This window comes from Danio rerio, chromosome 25, assembly GCF_052040795.2.
Source record: "Danio rerio strain M-AB ecotype USA chromosome 25, GRCz13ab, whole genome shotgun sequence".
NCBI lineage: Eukaryota > Metazoa > Chordata > Actinopteri > Cypriniformes > Danionidae > Danio > Danio rerio.
The window spans coordinates 5,036,224-5,061,419 of record NC_141045.1 but is presented as its reverse complement, the minus strand read 5'-3'; the positions used below and the strand labels follow the sequence as shown (position 1 = coordinate 5,061,419).

Below are 25,196 nucleotides of genomic sequence, written 5' to 3'. Positions count from 1 at the left end.
AAAACACCCACAGAGAAACACATTCAGTCCTGAACCCAGAACAGCATCAGCTTCCGTATTCAGCTCAAACTCACTGTCTTTATCACTGCCCTGCGAGCCGGACGGAGACTGTCCACGGTACGACTGGAAACACACAAAACGAGACGTGAGCATGTATAAAGGTGCTGTATGAATGTTTTGACTCTTCTAAAGCATAGAAATACCCTAATATGTTAGCAGATATTTAAGAAACATGAGTGAACATCTGAAAAGCAATGCTAGGGTCAGTTATTATCATTTAAATATGTGCGTCCTGTGTCAGAATGCCTGGCTTTGTTTTGCCCTCTATAACCAGCCCCCTGCCAGTTTTACCAATTATATTTTAGCACATATTTGTTTATCTGAAAAACGAAGATTCAGAATTATACAAATCCAAATGAGGTGTTTTTTAATTTGCAAACAATTCCAATATTCCAAACGTAAATATTAGCTGAGCATTGTCCTCAATCATGCTGTGTGAACATACTTGTTTATCTGAAAAGCAATGCTAAAGTCAATTATTCTGCTTTAAAAACGTGCGTTACGTGTCGAAAGGCCTGTCTTTGATTTCGCCTCTATAACCACGCCCACTGCCATTTTAACCAATTATATTTTAGAGCACCCCAAGTTGCCTTGGTTGAAAACAAAGCGCATTTTATGTCAGACTTAATGGCTGCTTAATTTATGCGGCCAAAAATGCGACCTCCGGTGGACAGTAGCAGCCTCCAAAATGTGAAAATATGAAATTCACGAGGTGTGTTTTATTTTGCAAACAATTCAAATATTTCAAACGTAAAACATTAGCTGTGCATTTCAATCGTCAGGCATGCTCGCTCCTCTTTATGTCATCAATCTGGCAACCTGTGTTCACATTACAGCGTATACATACAGAAATCAGAGAGTGAAATTCAAAACCTTTTAAAACATTTTTAAGACTTTCGCCAAACATTTTAAGACCTCACTGACACTTGAGGTTTCGACCAGAAACATTGACGACATTTTAACTTACAGTATATTCACTAAATACTGATTGTAAGATACTAATCCTGAACTAAAACGTTATTCATATACTGACATACCTGCCAACACTCCAGTTTTTCCTGTGCGTCTCCCATATTTCAGACCCATCTTCCGTATTGTTCTGTCTCTTGGAATTAACCCCAAACACCCCCCACCCCCACCCCCACCCCGCCATCCATACCCCCTACATCCACCCCCCCCCCCTTCTAACGCGCAACCATCCCCATGCGCAACTCCACCCACAACCCCTCTACAATTCGCTCGCAACCGCCCACCACCCAAACCATTCCATCCAACCCCCCCGCAGTGTCCCAGATATTAAGAACCAAATGTGGGCAGACTTGCATGTATAATCGAGCAGGGGGCGCCTATAGAACAGCAGGAATAACGGTGTTGCCTCGGTTACTGAAGTAAACAAAGCAGCATTACGTCAAACCTAGCAGGATTTCATCGCTTTCATAAAATAAACAGCATCCCAATATTCGCAGATTCAATTCAGGCTAACTGTAGCATACAAGTACACCGTGTATATTCAAAAATAATACAAAATTGAATACCTTGTAAGATAGCATTAAGACCATTTAGTAAATAATAATGTTTTATCAACATTAAATACTCTTTAAGACCCCGCGGACACATCAAGTGGAAAAAAAACTCTCTAATATTTTTAATTTAAGACTGCAATACCTAGTGTACCCACTAGGTTATCACTCATATATGTTGCACTTTTAAAGCTAATTTATATCATTTTTAATTAGACTGAGTGTTTACCGGACTGTAAGGTGGGTCGATCATGGCTTGAGGGTCCTCAAGTTTGATCACATCCAGGATATTGTAGGGCACGTATCCGGCCTGACCACTTCTGTTCCTCAACTTCCACCACTGCTTACCATCCTCCAGCACCTGAAACACACATCCATCAGTCCTTAAAAGTAACACTACAATTTTTTTTCTTGTGGAAATCAGCTCATCTTGCAGCTTTCCAAGAGTTATAAGGTAGAGTATTACCATTTTGATTCAATTCAGCTTATCTCCAGGTGTGGCAGGAACACTTTTGTTAGCTTAGCTTAGCATAGATCACTGAATCTGATGAGGGCATTAGCATCTCGCTCAAAAATGATCAAGGAAATTTTCCTATTTTTTCTTTTTAAAGCTTGACTCTTCTGTATTTACATTGTGTACCAAAAGTGACAGAAAAAAGAAATGCCGTTTTGCAGGCTGATTATGACTAGGAACTATACTCTCATTCTGATGAATAATCAAGGAAGTTTAGCACTGTATCATGCGCAATATTACGCAGCAGCTCCAGCTAGGTGGCTAAATAACAGTACAGTGTAGTATCATTTGAATTGTTTTTGACACTGACATTTTTGTCCTGTTGCTAAATATGTACATTTTTTAAATCAATTTTTTTAAATAGTTTTTTTTTTTTATCAATGCATACGTGTTTTAAAGCTACAATTAATCCTACTGCTGTCTTTGAGAAGTGCTTTAAGTATTATAAATGTAATTTAATGTTCTTCTTACCTCCAGGATTTCATCTTGTAGCACCGACAGCTCGTTTGCATTTCGTGCCACAAAGTGGTAGCGGATCTTTGCATACTTCCGAGGAGCAGGAGACGGTGGATAAGACCTGTTAAATTGCAAACAAGTTGAAAAACAAATCTTCCACAACAGATGTTTAATAAGTACTGCATGTTACTTAAAGGGATAGTTCCCACAAACATGAACACCTTGTCATCACTTTCATTTCTACTCAAAAATCCCAAAATAGGTGACCTTTAACAGATTTATTCAAAAGAATACACTACCTGATAAAAGTCTTATCGCCTATGTAACAGGGGGGAAAATAAAACTATAAATTGAGTGTGAATGGTGTCAAAATGCTTGTTTTTGGTTAAAAATATTTGTTCTAATTAAATGAAAATCCTATGTTTGTTGTTAAGTTGTATAACACATCTTGGTTATAGATAGACACCTACAGGAAGGGGGTATAATGGGTGGAGTCAGCCAGCCATTTGCTCAGTTCACTTAATCTGTTGAGAGTGATGGTTAGTGAAAAATGGTTCTGCTCTCCTACTGATTTCATATATTCCTATGGTTCATTAGCCCCTTTCACACAGTGATACCGGTAAATATTTGGAAAATTTCCGGAACGACTTTACCGGTATATTGAAAAAAGCGCTGTTCACACAGGCGAGGACGTTACGGAAATTTTCCGGAAAAGAGCATTCACACATCCATTCCAAAATACCGGTAAATTCTGACATCATTCACCACAAATGAGCTTTAAACGGCTGCGCTTGTATTTGTAAACATTTGACTAAATTACAAACTCTGTGGATGATCAATATTGTGAACAACTTTCGCAGGATCACTTTCGCATGTCGAGATGTTCATAATATGTGCGTGTGCAGGCGCTCACAGGCTGTTTCACAGGCACACGCAAAGCTTGAAGGTAAACAAACAACGGCTTATCATAAGCATCTCATCGATGATTATTTACACAGTTGGCATTAAGAAGAACATTTAAACGTGATCTGACTAACTTCTAGTAGCTAAATGTGTCTGGAAAAATATTCAAAGGTTTTTATTCTCACAAACCGCGCGGACGTAAATGCGTCTGACTGTTGTGATTGGCTAAAGCAGACGTCTCACGTCAGCACGTTCTAGACGTGCACGCGCTTATTCTGGCAATCTTTCTTCTGCATTCACACAGCGCAGCATTCCGGCAAATTGCTGGTAATGTTACAACTTCTCTTTCCGGAAAATAGCCAGAAGGAATTTACCGGTATTTTCAAAAAGGACCTGTTCACACATACAACCTTTCCGGAAAATTGCCGGTAATTTTCCGGAAAGGTCTGTATGTGTAAAAGGGGCTATTGTGTATTATTACAGTTTTATTGTGACCGGACCTGTAACACTTGTTGTCTGTGTGGTGCTCTGTCTTTTCCAGGTATGATGTATTAATTTTCTAATGCAATGTTGTATTCTACATTTAGCAAAAAGACTGAGTCATATTCATATGTATCAAAAAGTATTTGCTCAGTTCACTTAAGCTGTTTAGAGTGATGTTTTTATGACCGGACCTGTAACACTTGTTGTCTGTGTGGTTCTCTGTCTTTTCCAGTGAACACTAAAAAAGTGAATGTGCTCAGCTAAACTGCTTTCGCATGATTGTTACAAAAAAAACAGAACATATAAACTAAGAGGGGTTACACCTATCAAAGATTTAGGAACAACAAATAATAACTTGACTTCTAGTTGATCATTTGGTATCAGAAGTGGCTTATATGAAAGGCAAAGGCCTCTAGATTACGATTATTTGATCACAATAAAATATGATCATGCCTTGATTTTTCATTATTTGATTAGGACAGTACGGTCTATTTTTGCTTAGACTAAAGTCTTGTTACTAAACAGAAATAATGTCCAGTATAGAATATAAAGTCCTGCTGCAGTGGAAACAAAATGAATAGTGACTAACTTTTAAACAGAATTTGGTACAAATATGCACAAGCTCAATCTGTTCACACACAAAATTACACATCCTGACATTAAACTCACCCGTTTGAAGAGGGCGAGGACTGCGACCCGAAGAACTGACATAGAAAAGAGTGAAAAGAGGATTCTGATTTAATACAGAGAGGACATTTTCATACACAGAGGGATTTATTTATTATTAACACACTCATGAATTTGTCACCTCTTTGCTCCTGTATTCTGACTGCACTGGAGATTTGGGCATGCCGATGCTCTCCGTCTCCCATGGTGACGTGCGGAATAATTCCACCGGCGGTTCCCATCCATTGCGGAACTTCGGGACATACAGAGGAGCGCACTGATCTTTCGGCCAGTCAGCTCTAGGATACACAAAGACATGTCCAGAATTAGACAACATCATCATCATCATCATCATCATAATAAATATCAAATGTTTTTTTCAACTCTTATGGGTTGAGCAGTTCTCAGAATTGCTAAAACAAACAAAAACTTTAGACAAAATTTCAAAATTCAGAATAGAAATGATAAAAATATTTAAAAGTAATAAAAAATAAAAAGTAATCCTGTTCCTGTTTGTCATCAATTTGACAATTTGCTGTAGTGCCTAATTTTTTTATCATTATTAATATTTAATAATGCTATCAGTATTGACCATCAGTCAAGACTGCTAAAATAAAAAACACATAATATTTACTGATATTAACGGAAATAGTTCAGCGTTTTTTTATTTATTCCAAAATTATATAAACTTACTGGCCACTTTATTAGGTACACCTTATAAGAACCGGGTTGGACCCCCTTTTGCCTTCAGAACTGTCTTAATCCTTCGTGGCATAGAATCAACAAGGTACTAGAAAAGTTCCTCAGAGATTTTGCTCTATATTGACATGATAGCATCCGGTGTGGTCTATCATGATAGCACCCGGTGTGGTCTTCTGCTGCTGTAGCCCATCTGCCTCAAGGTTGGATGTGTTGTGTGTTCAGAGGTGCTCTTCTGCAGACCTCGGGTGTAACGAGTGCTTATTTGAGTTGCCTTTCTACCAGCTGGAACCAGTCTGGCCATTCTCCTCTGACCTCTGGCTTCAACAAGGCATTTGTGCCCACAGAACTGCCGCTCACAGGATATTTTCTATTTTTTGGACCATTCTAGATGGTAGTGGGTGAAAATGCCAGTATATCAGCAGTTTCTGAAATACTCAGACCAGCCCGTCTGGCATCAACAACCATGCCATGTTTAAAGTCTCTTAAATCACCTTTCTTCGCCATTCTGATGCTCGGTTTGAACTGCAGTAGGTCGTCGTGACCATGTCTATATGCCTAAATCCATTGAGCGGCTGCCAAGTGATTGGCTGATTAGATAAGAAATTTGCATTAACGAGCAGTTGGACAGGTGTACCTAATAAAGTGGCCAGTGAGTGAGTGAGTGTGAGTGTGTGTGTGTGTGTGTGTGTGTGTGTGTGTGTGTGTGTGTGTGTGTGTGTGTGTGTGTGTGTGTGTGTATACAAACACACACACACATACACACCCAAAATTGAAATTTTATAATAATAATAACATTTTCTATAAAAAAAAAAAATTCAAACCCATGGACAATATTGGATTAAACCATGGATTAATTCACTAAATAAGTAAGTTTTTAATGATTCATTCAATATATAATATATTTAAAAAAGCACTTTCTATGATAAACTATAAAAATCATGTATTATAGTATTATCTATTGAGCTGAACACTGATTTTATACTCAGTATAATATATTAAGCCATTAAAAAGTTATAATAATTGGCTCTAGTCAAAACTTCTAAAAAAAACACAATATTTACTGAAAATTCACAAAATTAGTGATTCTGTACTGATCCATTTAGAAGAATATATCATATTGAGAAATGCATTTACTATAATAGATTAAATGAATAATAATAGCCATCTAGTTTATATTGGTCGACATCTAGTCAAAAGCGCTAAAAATTGAACACTTTTTTTGACCGGCTAAAATGAAACAATAAAAAATCTAAATTTCCCTGAGTAAATGTAGTGATTGACATGAGTGGGAACTAGCATCATCTGAAAGTGATGATCTCTAAATGAGCAATCATATTATCTCCGTGTATTAGTTTCACACTGCTGTAACAGATGCTGAGGGAAGGTGTCATCACCTGGGTCTGGTCCAGCCGTCTCCCAGCAGCTCAAAGATGGTCATCTCTTTAGGGGTCAGGTGTCCCCGTAGGAAGTCCACAGCGTCCCGGGACAGATGAGGAGAGATGACGGCACGTGGGAGATCGGGACTGCCAGAACTCTGCAGGATCTAAACTCATAAACACACACACAAAAACAACACAGTTTTCAATTTGCCTGTAAGTGAACTCTTATTGAATGAGCCATTGCTAATAAGCCTGCGTCATTAACATTATATATGTCTTTATCTATCTATCTATCTATCTATCTATCTATCTATCTATCTATCTATCTATCTATCTATCTATCTATCTATCTATCTATCTATCTATCTATCTATCTATCTATCTATCTATCTATTTTTAAATATTTCCCAAATGATGTTTAACAGAGCAAGGAAATGTTCACAGTATGTCTGATAATATTTTTTCTTCTGGAGAAAGTCTTATTTGTTTTATTTCGGCTAGAATAAAAGCAGTTTTAAATTTTTTAAAAACCATTTTAAGGTCAATATTTTTAGCCCCTTTAAGCTCATTTTTTTTAATAGTCTACAGAACAAACCATCGTTATATAGTAACTTGCCTAATTACCCTAACCTGCCTAGTTAACCTAATTAACCTAATTAAGCCTTTAAATGTCACTTTAAGCTGTATAGAAGTGTCTTAAGAAATATCTAGTCCACTATTATTTACTGTCATCATGGCCGAGGTAAATAAATCAGTAATTATAAATAAGTTATAAAAACTGTTATGTTTTTTTTTTTTTAATATGTACTTCATACATGGACAAATGCAAACTATTAATATATTAATTCATAATTGAGATAAATGTAGCGTAGGAGTGTGCAGTCATCCTTTAGTAGCATTAGCATTAAGGTTTCAAGTTTAATATTTCCTGTAATTATTATTATTAATATTAAAAAAAACGATAGTAATACAGTGCTGTCAAATGATTTATTGTGATTAATTGCATCCAAAATAAAAGTCTCACAAATTGTGTGTACTCAATGTGTATAAATATTTTTTCAAAGTAAATAAAATGATAAAAAATACAAAAACAATACAAAATCAAAATATTTTAAATAGAATTTTATATAATAGTAAATAATTTGTTTATAATTTAATTTATAAATATGAATAAAGATTATTCTCAACTATATACATCTGTAGTTCTATATATATCAGTCTATATATATTAGTCAGAATTATTAGCCCCCCTTTGATTTTTTATTCCTTTTTTAATATTTCCCAAATAGTGTTTAACAGAGAAAGGAAATTTTCACAGTGTGTCTGGTAATATTTTGTCCTCTGGAAAAAATCTTACTTGTTTTATTTTGGCTAGAATAAAAGCAGTTTTTAATTTTTTAAAAGCCATTTTAAGGACAAATTTATTAGCCCCTTTAAGCTATATGTTTTCCTGATAGTCTACAGAACAAACCATCATTATACAATAACTTGCCTAATTACCCTAACCTGCATAGTTAACCTAATTAACCTAGTTAAGCCTTTAAATGTCACTTTAAGCTGTATAGAAGTGTCTTGAAAAATATCTAGTCAAATATTATTTACTGTTATCATGGCAAAGATAAAAGAATTCTGTTATTAGAAATTAGTTATTAAAACTATTATGATTAGAAATGTGCTGAAGAAATCTTCTCTCTGTTAAACAGAAATTGGGGAAACAATAAACAGGGTGCTAATAATTCAGGGGGGCTAATAATTCTGACCTTAACTGTATATATATATATATATATATATATATATATATATATATATATATAGTGAGTACACGATATGGATGTGATTAATCATGATCAATCTTTTGACAGCACAAATATAACAGACAGGAGTCAGGAAAAACTGTGTGCATACGTGCGTGAGTGTTTGTGTCTTGGCTTTCTCACCAATTCCAGAGGTCCAAACAGGAAGTGTATGAGTTCTGAAGCGTTGGGGTTCTGGATGTGTTTCTTCAGTTTGGCCTGTAGAGGGAGCAAACACACCATCAACACTTCAATAATAATCAAACTGAAGAGTTCAAATCTGGAACCATACATTCACAAAACTAATGAATGCCATGAGCTAAAAAAAAAAAAAGCCTACTCAGAAATGTGCCAATTTCATCATGTTGTGTTTTGTTATATTAATATGAAATATTCTTTAGAATAAATCTACAGCAGGATTTATAACATTTAAACAGTTAATGTGCATAAAAAAAAGGTAGTTTGTGCTAAAATGTGCATTTTGTCATCATCTACTCGCTCTTTACTTGATCAAAACCTCTTTCAAAAACACAAAATAAGATATTTTAAGTCCAAACTCGGTGTCCTGCAGATTTTAGTTCCAACTTTCCTCGACACACCTGCAAAGATCTTTCTAGTAGGGATGTCTGACGTGAAACTGCCGTTTCGACACAGTGTCTAGATTAAAATGCGTAACTGCACCGGAGCATGATTCAAAACATCCAGGTCACGTGACTAAAGTGTTTCGAATCATCTGGTCACGTGACTAAAGCGATTCAAAGCATCGATCAGTTTAGAAGAGTTTCGAGACCCAGAGAATCTGTGTTTGACTAGCAGGGTCAGAGAAAACTTCTGTCTTATATTTCCTAGTGGGCCATGCGTGTGCTTCAAATTATTTTTGGGTTCCAACTTGTACAAAAACTGCGAAATCATGATTTTATGTATTTTAATCTTGTTACTGTTTTATAGTACTGTCTAGATAGGATACAGCTGTGGATACGCCATCAATTTAGCATCATTTTTGTAACACTGTAAAACAATAATTAATGTTTTTACAGTACTGTGATGGTTGGGTTTAAGTTTTGGGTTGACGTTAGTAAAATACAATAAATGGGAAATTTCATGAATAATTTAAATAATTCTCGTTAACTTCTGGCTACAACCGTGTCTGATCTTACAACAACCCTGTTTTATGACCAGAATAAGACATCTTTATTCACAAAGTGTTTATTCGGATGTCAGACCAATGTTGAAATGAAAAGATACAAGAACAGCGCATTCCAAATTGATATTTAAGCATTTTAAAATAGCTGTATCAGCCGGGATTCGAACCCACTATTCCCGCATGGTAGTCAGAAAACTTAACCGCTCCACTAAAACACTTAAAGCAGGGGTCACCAAACTTGTTCCTGGAGGTCCAGTGTGCTGCAGATTTTAGCTCCAACCCTAATCAAACACACCTGAACAAGCTAATCAAGGTCTTACTAGGTATACTTGAAACATGCAGGCAGGAGTGTTGAGGCAAGATGGAGCTAAACCCTGCAGGGACACCCAACAGTATCTGGATGCAGCCTTTATGATGCAAGCTGAGACTGCATCACTCAGCGATCCAATGTCAGACACAATGCACTCAAGTGGAGCTAGTGACGTCACTGTGACGGGTAGGGTTAGGGTGAGCCCATTAAAAAGCATTGGATGCAGCCCAGATTGCACTGCACCAGGTCTGCAGCCAGAACCATCTCGGGACACCGGCCATCCAGGACTAGGATTGGTGACACCTAACTTAAAGGTTCAATGCTACAAAGTGGGGCTTAATAATACCTTAATTTGCTCAACTGTTCTTTGCTGAATCTGTTCCAGTGCAATACATAAAAATGACCACTAGGTGTCACTGTAGAGGCTGGTTTCGAAAATTCAACACATTTGCTTCGACTGTTTCAAGGTTTCATGAAGCCTCGCTTTGCCCCCCACTAGTTTCTAGAAAGCCTAGTAAGAGCTTGATAAGCTAGCCCAGGTGTGTCTGATTGGGGTTGGAACTAAACTTTGCAGGACACCGGCCCTCCAGGACTGAGTTTGGACACTCCTGTTTTAAATCAACTTCCATAGTACACTTTTGTGTTTCGACAAAAGAAACTCATAAAGGTTTCGAATCAGAGTGGATGATGAGATTTCATGAGATTCTTTTTCGGATGAACGAGGGACCATTAATAACCCACCAGCAGGTTGAAAGACAGTTTCAGCTTCTGTAGACAGTCGACAAACTCGACTTCTGATGGAGGCTTAGCTCGTAGAGTTAGCATTCCCTCTGAAACACACACACAAACACACACACATGATGTCTACATGAGAATCCTGTTTGTTTAGCTGGGCATATAAATATATTTACACATGTAATGTTTTCCTACATGTAACTCCTCAGGTTAGAGATACTCCGAGGACTAGTTTGCCATGGCAGTCATTAACACGGATGCTAAAACCGCTGCATTTTAGCATAGGAAATTGAGGATGGGAAATACCACAGCCTCTATTGACCATGGGAGTGAAATTTTAACCACTTCTAACAAGCTCTGTTACAGTCATCCCCCTAAACCTCCAAACTGGGTCACGGCACCAATTTTAGTCACTCATTACACAAATAATCCTCATTAGCATGTGCAGGTTTACCAGATCATTATGAAAACTCATGCTTGAAACAATTCTAAATGTAAAATCCCACTCCAGAATTAGCATGGCTGCCAGATAAACAAAGACCAAACATCAGGGGCGGACTGGCCATCTGGCAATTCTGGCAAATGCTAGAAGGGCTGGACCATGTTTTTTAAAATGTGGGTCGGTATGCTATTTTTTATTAAATTTTCTTTTTATAAGTATTCATTTTACATACAGGCAGTTTTTGTTTCTTGCAAGAGGTGAATACTATGATGATGATGATAATGATGATGATAATAGTAATAATAATAATAAATGTTAAGCATTGGCCCAATCGGTAATGGCCAGCTGGTTTCGAGATGGGCTGACCCAATCAGAGGTTACGCAGACATAATCAAAATCTGGCAAGAATGTCAAACAAACATTAGGTGCAACACAAGCTAATTGTCAGAGATGGACCGTGAAAAAAGGAAAGGCGGTGTCAAAAAACTCAGAGAAACTTAAAAATTGCTCTAAAATCAGACGCTGCCAAATGCATAAAATTAACTGAAATAGTCTCAAAAGAGGGCAGCACAATGGGTAGCACTGCCGACTCACAGCAAAAAGGTCAATGGTTTGAGCCTCGGCTGGGTCATTTGGTGTTTCTGTGTGGAGTTTGAATGTTTGTGTGGTTTTCCTCCTGGTTTCCCTCACAAGTCCAAACACAAAATAAATATCTATTAAATATCTATTACATATGGTAGTGCTTATATTATTTTACCATCTGTACACCAATAAAAGTAGTGAATGTGCGTGTCTGTATATGGGGCTGTGTCGGTGTGGTAAAGTGGGCTGATGTGGCTACAGTGCCGGGGCTGATTTTTAGTCCCAGTCCGCCCCTGCCAAACATGGTCATGGCAAGTAAACATAATCACAAAACACTCTTCAAATGACACCAGATATATAAACTAGCATGCTAACCAGAACTTTATGCAATGATTAAACGAGTTTAAGTGATTTAGACAGAAGGCATGTACCTGCCGGTCCTCTCTTCTTGTTTTTCTTGCTCCTGTTGCGCTGGTTGAGTTGTGCGAAAGCCTCTGCCGCTTTATGAAGACGTGCAACGAAGATCTCAATGTCGTCAAGAGAGCAGTTCAGGATTTGCTGAATGACACACACACACACACACACACACACACGCACACACACACACACACACAGAGTGAAAACACACAGCCTGAGTTACAGCGTTACAGCATCTGGGCTGATGTAACCACTAATCTGATACACTCAATGGTTGAGTGTGTTTCAGGTGTGTGTGCGCAGATATCCGATGTTACGCGGTGACACCAAACTCACCACATCCTTCTCGATCCGCTGGGCCAGTTTCATGTTGGACTCGGGGTCCTGCATTGACAATTCATCTAAGACAAAAACACTTAAAGATTTAGGATCAACGCAATGTAATGTTTTAGTGTGTTTATGTGTGTGTGTGGTACCTTTCATGTCTGTTGCTGCTACTCGACCTTTGACCCCAGGGCCAGGACTTGGCTCGGAGGGCGGGATGATGCTTTCTCGTTGGTGTTTCATTTTCTCTTGGTTCAACCTGATGTAGAGGAGAAAAACAGGGAATGTGTTTGTCAATACTTACACTATCGATACACTATCAATATTTGAGAGCTGTTCCAAAAGTCTGCCGCAACCAGTCTTGCCAGATATAGCTGACTTTTTCCAGCCCAAAAGTTGCCCAAAACCCACCCAAATGCACACACACAAAGCCCAAAATATTAGATTAATATATTTTTTATATGGGAAACATTCACACACACACACACACACACACACACACACACACACACACTCATACACTACAGACAATTTAGCCTACCTAATTCACCTGTATAGCATGTCTTTGGACTGTGGGGGAAACCGGAACACTCGGAGGAAACCCACGCAAAGGCAGGGAGAACATGCAAAATATATATATATATATATATATATATATATATATATATATATATATATATATATATATATATATATATATATATATATATATTTTTTTTTTTTTTTTTTTTTTTTTTTAATTAACCTAGCTACTTTAACTGTCTATCTTTTCATAATACAGCAACTAACGCAGCAGTCACAGAACCACAACAATACAGGCCGGTGTCCTGCAAAGTTTAGTTCTAAACCCAATCAGACACACCTGGGCAAGCTAATTAAGCTCTTAGGCTTTCTAGAAACATCCTTGCAGGTGTGTTAAGGCAAGTTAAAGCTAAAATCTTTTTAAAAATCTTTTCTTTTTTTTTTTTTTGTGAATTTATTGTTTTAATTTTTTACATTAGAAAGATAAATGTTACTCAAAATCTGCTTTAAATATTTATATATATATATTTTTTATAATTATATATATTTTTCAAAAATGCTAGGGCCCATACCTGGAATTGCTTAGGGCCCCCAAATCACTAAGGGTGCTTTCACACCTACACTTTTGTTTCGGAACGTGTCTCGATTGCCCAGTTAGCGCGGTTCGTTTGGCATATGTGAACAGGGCAATCGTGCGCTGTTCCGCGCCAAAGTAATCGCTCCGAGAACGCTTGAATGAGGTGGTCTTGGCTTGATTGAAACGAACCCTAGAGCGGTTCGATTGCAGTGAGAAAGCGATCCGATCCGAGCGCGGTTATATCACAGTGTTTTATGGATATGCAATAGGCATATGGCTATATGAAGAGAGAATTATGAGTATGGCGGGAAGTTTCGCGAGTCTCCGGATGCCCGCAAACGAGTGATGATCTCCCGGTAATCTCGCGTCTCACTCCCGGTCATCAAATAGGCTACGTCGCGCACCCTTCTCACCCCTCCCCACCGCGTCTCTCCTCAGACACGCCGCGAGCGCGCACCCTGTCAATCACCATCAAACCACCACCTCTCCTGACAGCTGAGCGGGACGCTGCAAAATAAACCCTGACACTGTGAGGAGAGTTTACTCGCACGTGACTTGTTTTAGCTCTTTCGGTCCGATTAGAAACTTTGCAATGTGAAAGCGAACCGCTCCAAGAGCAAAGAGCAACAATGTAACAATTGTAATCTCTGTTTCGGAACAACTGAATCGATTCACAGGTGTGAAAGCACCCTAAGTCGGCCCCTGCACACACTGCACTTAATGCTGTGTAGATTACACTACCGATTAAAGTATCAAAATGGTGAATAAATTCTTCCTATTTGGTGTTTAAAATTCTTTTGACCATAATGAGGTGCTGCTTGTCAACCAGACAACGTTTCTATGTTTGTTCTTGCTGTCAATTGCGGAATAAAAGATCAATATAGGGGCGAGGCAGTGGCGCAGTAGGTAGTGCTGTCGCCTCACAGCAAGAGGGTCACTGGTTTGATCCTCGGCTCAGTTGGCGTTTCTGTGTGGAGTTTGCATGTTCTCCCTGCCTTTGCGTGGGTTTCCTCCGGGTGTTCTGGTTTCCCCTACACTCCAAAGACATGCAATACAGCTGAATTGGGTAGGCTAAATTGTCTGTAGTGTATGAGTGTGTGTGTGAATGTGTGTGTGGATGTTTCCCAGAGATGGGTTGTGGCTGGAAGGGCATCCGCTGCGTAAAAACTTTCTGGATAAGTTGGTGGTTCATTCCGCTGTGGCGACCCCGGATTAATAAAGGGATTAAGCCGACAAGAAAATGAATGAATGATATAAGTGTTATGATAAACCTCTGTGACTTTAACTAAAGCTACTTCATGATGCGCATGCACACGAAGGGCAGTCAGATTTGGGTCACATTTTATTTTGATGGTCTGTTTGTTGAATTTAAGTTACCTTGCATCTACATGCCAACTAATTCTCATGAGATTATAAAGAGACTGTTAGGGTTGGGGTTAGGGTTAGTGTAAGCTGACATGTAACTTTAACAGATTCCTGTTTTTTTTCTAATGATATATGATGTAATAAATTTGTATTTTAAAAATAAGTATTTTTTCATATTTCTTTATTCTAAATCTTTAGGAAATGTTTTTGGTACATCAAAAAAAGTGTGGTTATGCTGTGTTTACTCTTATTTAAGTGGTAGTTCATCTAAAAAAATCCCCTCTGTCATCATTTACTCACCCTTCACTTGCTCAAAATATATTTGAGTTTCTGTCTTCTGTTAAACGCAAAAGACGATACTTTAAAAAATGCTGATTTATGGTATAAAATGACTTCCATGGTGATGTTTTCTCCTACTATGGAAGTCAATGAGTACCATTAACCAGTATATTTCAAAATCCAATTCTTTATAACAAAATGAGGGAGAGCTGGCCCTGTAAAATGAAGTGGCAACACCCTGGCAATGGCTTAAACTAGCATAACATTAAGCTAATTTTGACCAAATTATAGGCTTTGCATTCTTACCATTAATAATTTGAGAAGATAATTATTTAATGCATTATGACAAGCCTAGATTGGGGAAGAATTTGAGAAACATGAATCACTTAGCAGTGCCCTAAAACTAGTGAAACACACCAGAAATCACCACACATTTTGCTTTAAACCACTCATCAACCACAAAGAAATGGCCTAACACTACCTGCTCTGTAAAGTAAATGACGGTGATGTGGAAAACCTTGATCAAAAAAATAGAATTCATTAAATATTGAAAAGCATAAAGCTTTTCATAAAGACAACCATACTACCAAAGGCCTAAAATTAATTAAACACATAAGAAAAAAAACACTTGAATTATCCTAATAACCCCTTAAACCCCATAGCAAACATCTAAGTGCAAACACCTCCTAGCAACTGCATATAACAACCTTGATTGCGACCATATTATAATCTTTGTTTAATTAAAAACAAGTAGGGTGAAGGCAATATCTAAATGCAGGTGTGTTTCGCATAGTTTCCAGAGCAGGGGTGTCCAAACTCGGCCCTGGAGGGCCAGTGTCCTGCGTATTTTAGTTTTAACCCAAATAAACACTTCTGAACCAGCTAATTAAGTTCTTTCTAGGTATACTAGACTTCCAGGCAGGTGTATTAGAGGAAGTTGGAGTTAAACTATGCAGGACACCATCCCTCCAGGACCGAGTTTGGACACCCCCTGTTCTAGAGCATAACAGGGCTAAAGAGTTCAGCTTTAACCTTAATTAAATAGCTGAACCTAACCCTAACCTTAACCTTAATAAACCCAGCAACCACCTAGAACAGGGGTCACCAATCTCGTTCCTGGAGGTCCGGTGCCCGGCAGGGTTTAGCTCCAACTTGCCTCAACATACCTGCCTGGGTGTTTTAAGTATACCTAGTAAGACCTTGATTAGCTTGTTCAGGTGTGTTTGATTAGAGTTAGGGCAAAAATCTCCAGGCCACTGGACCTCCAGGAACAAATTTGCTGATCCCTTACCTAGAAGAAAACCTCCTAGCAACTTCCTAAAAATACCCAAATAGACAGTGAGTTATGACTCAATTATAAGCTTTGTTTAATTAGAAGGCAATCACTTAATGCAGAGGTGTCAAACTTAGTTCCTAGCGGGTCACAGCCTTGGCGAGTTCAGCTTCAGCTTTAATTAAATGCACCTGATCCAGCTAATCTAGTCCTTCTGGCCTATTTGGAAACCACAGGTATGCGTTTTCAGAGCAGGGCTGCAACTAAACTCTATAGCCAGGCTTCACTAAAGTTTGATGTTTGCCATAATCGGGCGACAGGTTTCAGAACAGACAAGAGGAAAACAAAAAAGCAGAAAAGAAAATGAGAAATTTTTAAAGACGAGACAAAAGAGTTTTGTCTATCAAAAATCATCAAAACCTGATTACAGGAAGTGTTTATTGACTCCAATATTGCATTCAAATGACATTGATTTGCATATTTGACATGGTTTTTGACATGTTTTTGGTGCTGTTTTGACATCAAGGTTCTTCATAGAAAGATAATTTAGTCTAGTCGATAAAAACCCAACAAAAAAAGAAGGCAATTAAAATCCTAATCCAGTAGTGACTGACTATAAACCTAGCAAACCTACCAAAACTGATTAGCAAAACACCTAGCAAAGGCAGACAACCAATCAAATTTCTCTAAACAAGCTTAAACAAAGTTGAAGTGTCCTTAAACCATGCTTACTTCTAGCAACCAACTAAACTAAACTCATTTATTCATTAGTTTTTCTTCAGCTAGAAAGAAAATACTAGAAAAAGCTGTTTCTGATCAATCATGCTCCTTTCTGCAGATGAACAATGTTTTTGATGTGTTTCAGTCAGGTTTCAGGCCTCATCACAGTACAGAAACTGCATTAGCTGCTGACCGAGGGTGCATCTCGTTGCTAGTATTACTGGATCTTAGTGCTGCATTTGACACCATTGACCACAATTTCCTCATAGACCGCTTAAATGCTACAGGCTACAGCCTGTCCAGGGACAGACTCTACAATCGTTCAAGTCATACTTAGCTGACTGTTACCAGTTTGTGAAAATTAATGGACAGACATGGGATCCGCTTTCACTGCTATGCAGATGATACTCAACTATATATTTCAACTAAACCTGATGAGATGTCTGAACTAAATAAGCTAACTGAGTGTATTAAAGATGGTATAGACTGGATGACTAACAATTTTCTTCTCTTAAATTCAGACAAAACAGAATTATTACTTATTGAGCCTAAATCCTGTACACAGCAGATTTCACAACTAGCATTAGCTCTACTATAAAAGATCTGGGTGTCATATTAGACAGAAATTTAACTTTTGAAAATCATATCTCCGATGTCACAAAAACTGCCTTCTTTCATTTGAGAAATATCGCTAAGTTCCAAAGTATGCTATCCATCCCTATTAAAAAAAAAGCTTAATCAACAGCCTAGGTTGGTTGGCTGGTGTTAGCTGGTCGACCAGGCTCGTTTTAGAGGGGTTTTGGCCATTTCCAGGCAGGCTTCCAGCCTGACCAGCTAAGACCAGACAGAAAATGGCTGGAAACCAGCCTGGAAGTGGACAAAACCCCTCTAAAACCAGTCTGGTCGACCAGCTAAAACCAGCCAACCAGCCTAGGCAGGGATCAGCAGGGATCTCAGATGCAGAAAAGCTAGTTCATGCTTTTATGACTTCTAGACAGGATTACTGTAATGCTCTGTTTGCTGGCTGCCCAGCATCCTCTATTAATAAACTTCAGCTAGTACAAAATGCAGCAGCCAGAGTTCTTATAAGGTCTAGAAAATATGATCATATCACCCCAATTTTATCCTCTTTACACCAGCTGCCTGTTAAGTTTGGTATTGATTATAAAATATAGCTTCTTACCTATAAAGCTGTAAATAATCTAGCTCCTGTTTATCTAACCAACCTTCTGTCTCACTACAATCCAACCCGCCCTTTAAGATCTTAAAACTCAGGGCTTCTGGTAGTACCTAGAATAGCAAAGTTCATTAAAGGAGGTTGAGCCTTCTCATTTATGGCTCCTAAATTCTGGAATAGCCTACCTGATAATGTCTGAGGCTCAGACACACTCTCGCAGTTCAAAACTAGATTAAAAACCTATCTTTTTAATAAAGCATACACAGTGCATAAGTTTGCGGTATGATGCATAATTCTGCTCCATACATCTCGTTTATATACACTATAAACAGCAGCTACGCTCATTATTCTCTTTATTCTCTATTTCCACCTAGGGATACTCATCCAGAGATTATGCAGTGCCATTGAAGCGATCCAAGACCTGTGAAGAGATGATCCCAAGCAGGGCCGGAGTGGGACTCTTTTTCAGCCCTGGAGTTTCAAGCCTCAGACCGGCCCACCTCAGTTCAAGACGGACTATATTAAAATAAGGTCATTTCCAATTCAGTTTCTAATACTCTATCACGTCTTTTTTTGAGAAAACAGCTGCTTTAGAACTTTAAATGTTCAACAACCCTAACAGTATTATATGTCTTGACAATAAAAATGAAAAAAAAAAAAAAATAATAATAATAACATACTCAGTCGAGGATCAAACCCGGGTCGGCAGCATCATAATTTAACATGCTAACCACTGGACCACAACAGTTGTATATAGAGAAGTGACTCATCTGACTTATATCATCATTAACCTGCAGGCTGGTTACATATGAAAAGAGTAGAGCTGCGGTAAAATAATGAATAAGATGACTGTGGTCAAGTAAATAAATAAATTAATTTAAAAAGTGTGACTGCTGAGAGCAACAGATTCTGGAGCTAGGGACACCGGCCCTCGCGGCCAAAAAACGGACCGGCCCACCGGGAATTCTCCTGGTCCTCCCGATTAGCCAATCCGGGCCTGATCCCAAGGTTTCCACAATCCTGGATATCCAGCGTTCTCGAGCCTCCAGTGCCTAGACTGCAGCTCTGCACTAGACGTTTGGCCATAGGAGAAATAGCCGTGCCCAACTGAGCCTGGTTTCTCTTGAGGTTTTTATCCTTCACTTTCGCCAATTATGGAAGTTTTTTACTCCCCGCTGTCATCACTGGCTTGCATAGTTTGGGACTTGTAGAGCTGCGCATCGCTGGATTTGCTCTTCAGTGTTTGGACTCTCAGCAAACCACACTGAACTGAACTAATCTAAACTGAACTGAACTTAAACTCTGAAAACTGAACTGACACGGTTTCAATTTACTATAATCTTCACAATCTTCATAAATGTAAAGCTGCTTTGACACAATCTACACTGTAAAAGCGCTACACAAATAAAGATGAATTGCAAAAAATTTCAATTTTATTCAAAATTTGTATGCGCTATGAATGTTGGTCTTTTTTAAACTTTGTTAGCTTAGCAACATGCTAACTAAAACCTATTTAACTAATATTATTCCTTTTAATTTTACAAATGTCTCATTAAAACATCGACAGACTCATAAAACTGATCTGAGATCAGGTTAAAGCAGTTGTGAGACATCTTTCAGGTCACTCATTGGGCTGCATTTCACTTAAGCTACCCAAGTAAGTCTGTAATGATGCTAACATGCATGCTAAAGACTGTCATACTACTATCTTCGATGACCTTTTAACCCTATTTTTTTTTCCCAAGGAAGAAAGTCACACTGCTTCCAAAACACAAGTCTGCATGTAACCAAAGCCCACAGCTGATACTGCAGCATCCCTAAATAAATGAGCATCTATTATACACAAGATCACAGCAACCTCAGGGTAATTGTGCCTTTACTATCTGCCGATCCGGTTACATGTCTTTAAGATCAGTGACGTAAATAGACGTACAGTCTATTCAGGACTCATTCTGGCTACTAATTAGTTATTTAGTAATCAGTCATAAACACTCGGGTAGTATTAGAGACTCACTTTAGCGTCTGCGGTCGCATCTTCTTGCCACGTGCGTTGTCTCCCAGAGCGCTATCAATGTCAGCGTGCACCATCTCGGCCTAAAACACAAACGCATGTTATTATGCCCCTGTTTGCAAGTTGTAAAATAAGTCCCTAGAGAGTGTGTGTGTGTGTGAAGATTCAGCTGAAAATACCTCACAAATAATGTCTTATGACTCTCTGAAACTGCTCCTTTTAGGCTTTGATCCTTGTGGCGTTCTGGTGACTGTCGCTTTAAATGCAAATGAGATTGTGCTCTTTTCAAAAGAGGGCGGATCTATAAATGCCTGTGTGTCACCATAGTGGCAGAATCAAAAACAAGACTAATGTCCTATGCTAATGAGGGGAAAGATGGTCACTAGTGGGCGGGGCTTTCCCCCTCTGATGACACATATGAAGTGAAAATGCTAATCAAAGTGTTTCCTCAGACTGTTTTTAATGAGCTATGATTATGAAAAATAATTGATTATATTCACACACTGCTGACACACAACTGTGTTTAAACCCCTTATAACAGTGATTTTTGCATAATAGGTCACCTTTAAATATAACCAGCACTCGACATTTAAAAATAAAATGCTTAAAAACATAAAAAAACAAGAAATAAAAACAAGAACCGAAGAGAACAACTATAATTGTAATGGCTCTGAGGAACAATTGGTCTCATTCACTAATAATTATTGTCATTTTTGTATTTATTAATTATTATATTATATATATCATTCTTTTAGTATTAATTCACAGCATGTGCATATGCAAATGAGCTTGTTTTAAAACTCATTCTACTAGTTTTTAAATCTTCTAAACAGTTGCATGATGTAAGTAATTTGCATAATACACGCCCTTTGACACCAATTTTGTTCATAATTTTTATGGACAGAGTTTCAAAGCGCAGCCTTGGGCTGGAGTGGGTCCGGTTCGGAGACCACAGGATTTCATCTCTCTTGTTTGCAGACGATGTTGTTCTTTTGGATTCATCGAACATGGAACTCCAGCATGCACTGGGCTGGGATGAGTATCAGCACCTCCAAGTCCAAGGCCAAGGTGCTCCACCAGAAAAACAACCCAAGCTCATTCTGGAAACGTAGCCCCGCGGACGTTTCTGGAGACCGCGATTTACGTGGCCGAAGGTACGTATGACCGCGTTTTGTTTTTTTCGAACGAACACTACGGGGCGGTGTGACGCCGCTCCTCCTCTTCGCGCTCGCCGGCTGACGGCTCGCCTCCGTGTGGAGGGCTTTCCCTCCGAAACCAGCTTGTCCGCTTAGCTCGCCGCGTTACGTCGGCGGAGCTGAGGCCCGGAGAAGGAGGAGCCGGCCACGGCGACGACCGGGATCGAGTCCGGGGAAGAGCGGTTCGAGAAATCAGGTGAGATAAAAAACAGAATTCAAAAAATAAAAGAGAACGAGTTCGCAATGGGGTGAGAACACGACAAGATCCGAAAACGCAGTCAAAATTTTTTTATGGACGGCTTTTGCAAATCGTCGCTTGGATTTAGGGAAAGAGGAGGAGGGCGGCTGGGTCGGCCGATTGGCCGCCCGGCCAGTCGATTGTTCAGTCGTTCAGCCAGTCAGTCGGACGGACGGTCGCTCCACAGCGGCCTCCGGCGGCTTTTCAAGCGAGAACAGCGCGGGCGCGAACGGCGCGCGCTCCCGAGAGGCGTTTGAGACGCGAAAAAGCACGCACAGCGGCCTCTCGCGGATCCACGAAAACAAAAACTGCTCAAATACGTACGTCCCGGGACATATTTCGCGGTCTCCAGAAACGTCCGCGGGGCTACGTTTCCACAATGAGCCCGGGTTGCAGAAAAAGGTGGTTTGCAATCTCTAGGTTGGAGGAAAGTCCTTACCCCAGGTGGAGGAGTTCAAGCATCTTGGGGTTTTGTTCACGAGTGAGGGAAGGATGGAACGTGAGATCGACAGGCGCATTGGTGCAGCGGCAGCAGTAATGCGGACAATGTACCAGCCCGTTTCGGTAAATAAGGAGCTGAGCCGAAATTAAAGCTCTCGATTTACCGGTCAATCTACGTTCCTATTCTCACCTATAGTCATGAGCTTTGGGTAATGACTGAAAGAACAAGATCTCGGATCCAATCAGCCAAAATGAGTTTCCTTTGAAGGGTGGCAGGGTGCACTTTTATGGATAGGGTGAGGAGCTCTGTCACCAGGGAGGAGCTCGGAGTAGAGCCGCCGCTGCTCCACATCGAGAGAAGTCAGCTGAGGTGGCTTGGGTATCTGTTATGGATGCCTCCTGGACGCCTACCTACGGAGGTGTTCCAGGCATGTCCCACCGGTGGGACGCCTAGGGGAAGACCCAGGACACGCTGGAGGAACTATGACTCTCGGCTGGAACTAGAGGAAGTGTCTGCGGAGAGGGAAGTCTGGGGTTCTCTCCTAAGACGGCTGCCCCGCGGCCCAGCCCCGGAAAGTGAATGAAACGGATGAACACACCCACATCAGCTCCATATACTATAAGGGCTTTTTGCAAAGCGCCACTCACATATATTTTGCATCCTATTTTTTTAGTGTGCTCCATGGCACAAAATGTATTTTATTTACAAAAATTGAGTAAAACTTTACAAAAAGGTTAGTAATGGATTTATTAACATGAGCAAACAATGAAAAATACATTTATTTCAATATTTATGTATCTTTGTTTACGTTAGTTGAGGAAAAATGTCATTCATTGTTAGTTCTTGTTAATTTACAGTGCATAAATTGTTATTTGGATTTGAATAATGCATTAGTAAACATTAAACGATGACTAATAAATGCTGTACAACATTGTTTGTTATTAGTCCATGCTAGTAAATACAGTAAGTTTTCATTAAGTTACATTAGGACTTCAAATGCCAATATATATATATATATATATATATATATATATATATATATATATATATATATATATATATATATATATATATATATATATATATATATATTAGTAGTTCTGATTAGTGTTGTTGTCAAAAAATGTGTCAGTGAAAGTAGAAAATATGTTCAATTTCTGGTCACACTTTACAATTTAATAATAGATTAACTAATGAAACGTAATTGTAAAATTTGAATAGAAATTTGATATATTTTTAACACATTTTTAACTACAAACTACGTACACTGACACCTATTATTAGAAAAACATATATACATTTATTTTTATGTGTGTTTGAAGTCTTTTAAGCTGTAGGTTGTCTATATTCCACCCCTGTTGTTTTCTCACCTCCACCTCGTCGCAGTAGAAGAAGTGAATGTCTGGCTTGTGTTGTTCATTGTCCTGACAGACGAGCAGAAGAACTGAAGGATATCTGGTCTGGTTCAGGAGCGTCTGACAGTGATGAACTGTGGCCAGAGGAAAGTTTTCAAGCTCTTCCTGAGAGATAAGAAAGAAGTCAGGAGAATTAGACAAACTCCAAATGGCTCGCCGCGACATCTAAGTAATCAAATCAATAAATGTAGTTCAAGATAAATGTGTATTATATAACAAATGTAAGATTAAATGTGTATATCACATTTTCTAAAAGATGAATATAGTACATAACTGAATAATGAATTACATCAATAAGCAAAAAATAAATAAAATTGACTGAATTGTTGAACTATTGAAAAAATAATAAGGTTTTTTAAAATGGTATTATAAATACCATATTATACTGTATATTGTATATATTATAAAGTATGTATTATATATTAATATATATATATAAATATGTATTTTATTTATTTATTTATTTATGATGTTTTTTTAAAACAATTGTCAGCCTTTACAAAATGTAACTAAATTATTATATTTTTAAATTGTAAAATAAATATATTATATATTGTATATATTATAAGTTGTTATTATATAATAGATACATTTTTTTATTTATGTACTATGTATTTTAAGCAACTATCAACATTTGAAAATTTTCAATAAATTATTTTACAATAACTATTTAAAATCTAAAAATATTTAAATTTTAAATATTGTTATAAATAACATTTTATATATTGTATATATTCTAAATTATGTTATTATATAATATATATTTTTATTCATTTATGATGCTTTTTAAGCAACTGTAAACATTAACAGGCTTTAACTCACCTATTTTTCAATGATTTTTTTAGATATAAAATGTTTTTTTATTTTAAATGGTATTATAAATAACATATTATACATTGTATATATTCTAAATTATATGCTATTATATAATATATACATATTTTATTTGATTCATTTATTTATTATGTTTTTAAACCAACATTTACAAAATTTTACCAAATTATTTTACATTTTTTTAAATATGACAAAAATATTTATGGATATATACACTTTAAATAGTATTATAAATAACAAATTATATATTGTATATAATATTAATTGTTATTATATAATAGATACATTTTTATTTTTATCTATGTACTATGTTTTTAAGCAACTATCAACATTTACAAATTGTAAATAAATTATTTTACAATAATTTTTTTAAATATATAAATATTTAAATTTTAAATAGTGTTATAAATAACATTATATATAGTATATATTCTAAATTATATGTTATGATATAATATATACATATTTTTATTTATTTATGATGTTTTTTAAGCAACTGTCAACATTTACAGGCTTTAACTCAATTATTTTACAATGATTTTTTAAAATATAAACTGTTCTTTTTATTTTAAATGGTATTATAAATAACATATTATATATTGTATATATTCTAAATTATATGCTATTATATATTCTATATGTATTTTATTTAATTTATTTATTTTTGTGTTTTTAAACCAACATTTACAAAATTTTACCAAATTACTTTACATTTTT

General features: G+C 37.5%; 1 protein-coding gene across 16 annotated transcripts in view; it reads right to left on the bottom strand.

The window, feature by feature from the left end:
- The window catches only part of eps8l2 (EPS8 signaling adaptor L2), a 137,139-nt gene that overhangs the window by 6,780 nt on the left and 105,163 nt on the right, over positions 1-25,196 (bottom strand). For all 16 annotated transcript variants that reach the window (XM_087311509.1, XM_087311513.1, XM_087311507.1 and 13 more), the window contains 13 exons: positions 23,601-23,750; positions 20,358-20,437; positions 12,583-12,689; positions 12,443-12,507; positions 12,121-12,247; positions 10,672-10,760; positions 8,621-8,695; positions 6,699-6,847; positions 4,745-4,901; positions 4,606-4,640; positions 2,566-2,671; positions 1,810-1,941; positions 75-123 (listed from right to left, as the gene is read on the bottom strand). In XM_087311509.1, coding sequence (XP_087167635.1) covers positions 75-123; positions 1,810-1,941; positions 2,566-2,671; positions 4,606-4,640; positions 4,745-4,901; positions 6,699-6,847; positions 8,621-8,695; positions 10,672-10,760; positions 12,121-12,247; positions 12,443-12,507; positions 12,583-12,689; positions 20,358-20,437; positions 23,601-23,750 — 1,321 coding nt within the window. The remainder of the gene's footprint in view (positions 1-74; positions 124-1,809; positions 1,942-2,565; positions 2,672-4,605; positions 4,641-4,744; positions 4,902-6,698; positions 6,848-8,620; positions 8,696-10,671; positions 10,761-12,120; positions 12,248-12,442; positions 12,508-12,582; positions 12,690-20,357; positions 20,438-23,600; positions 23,751-25,196) is intronic.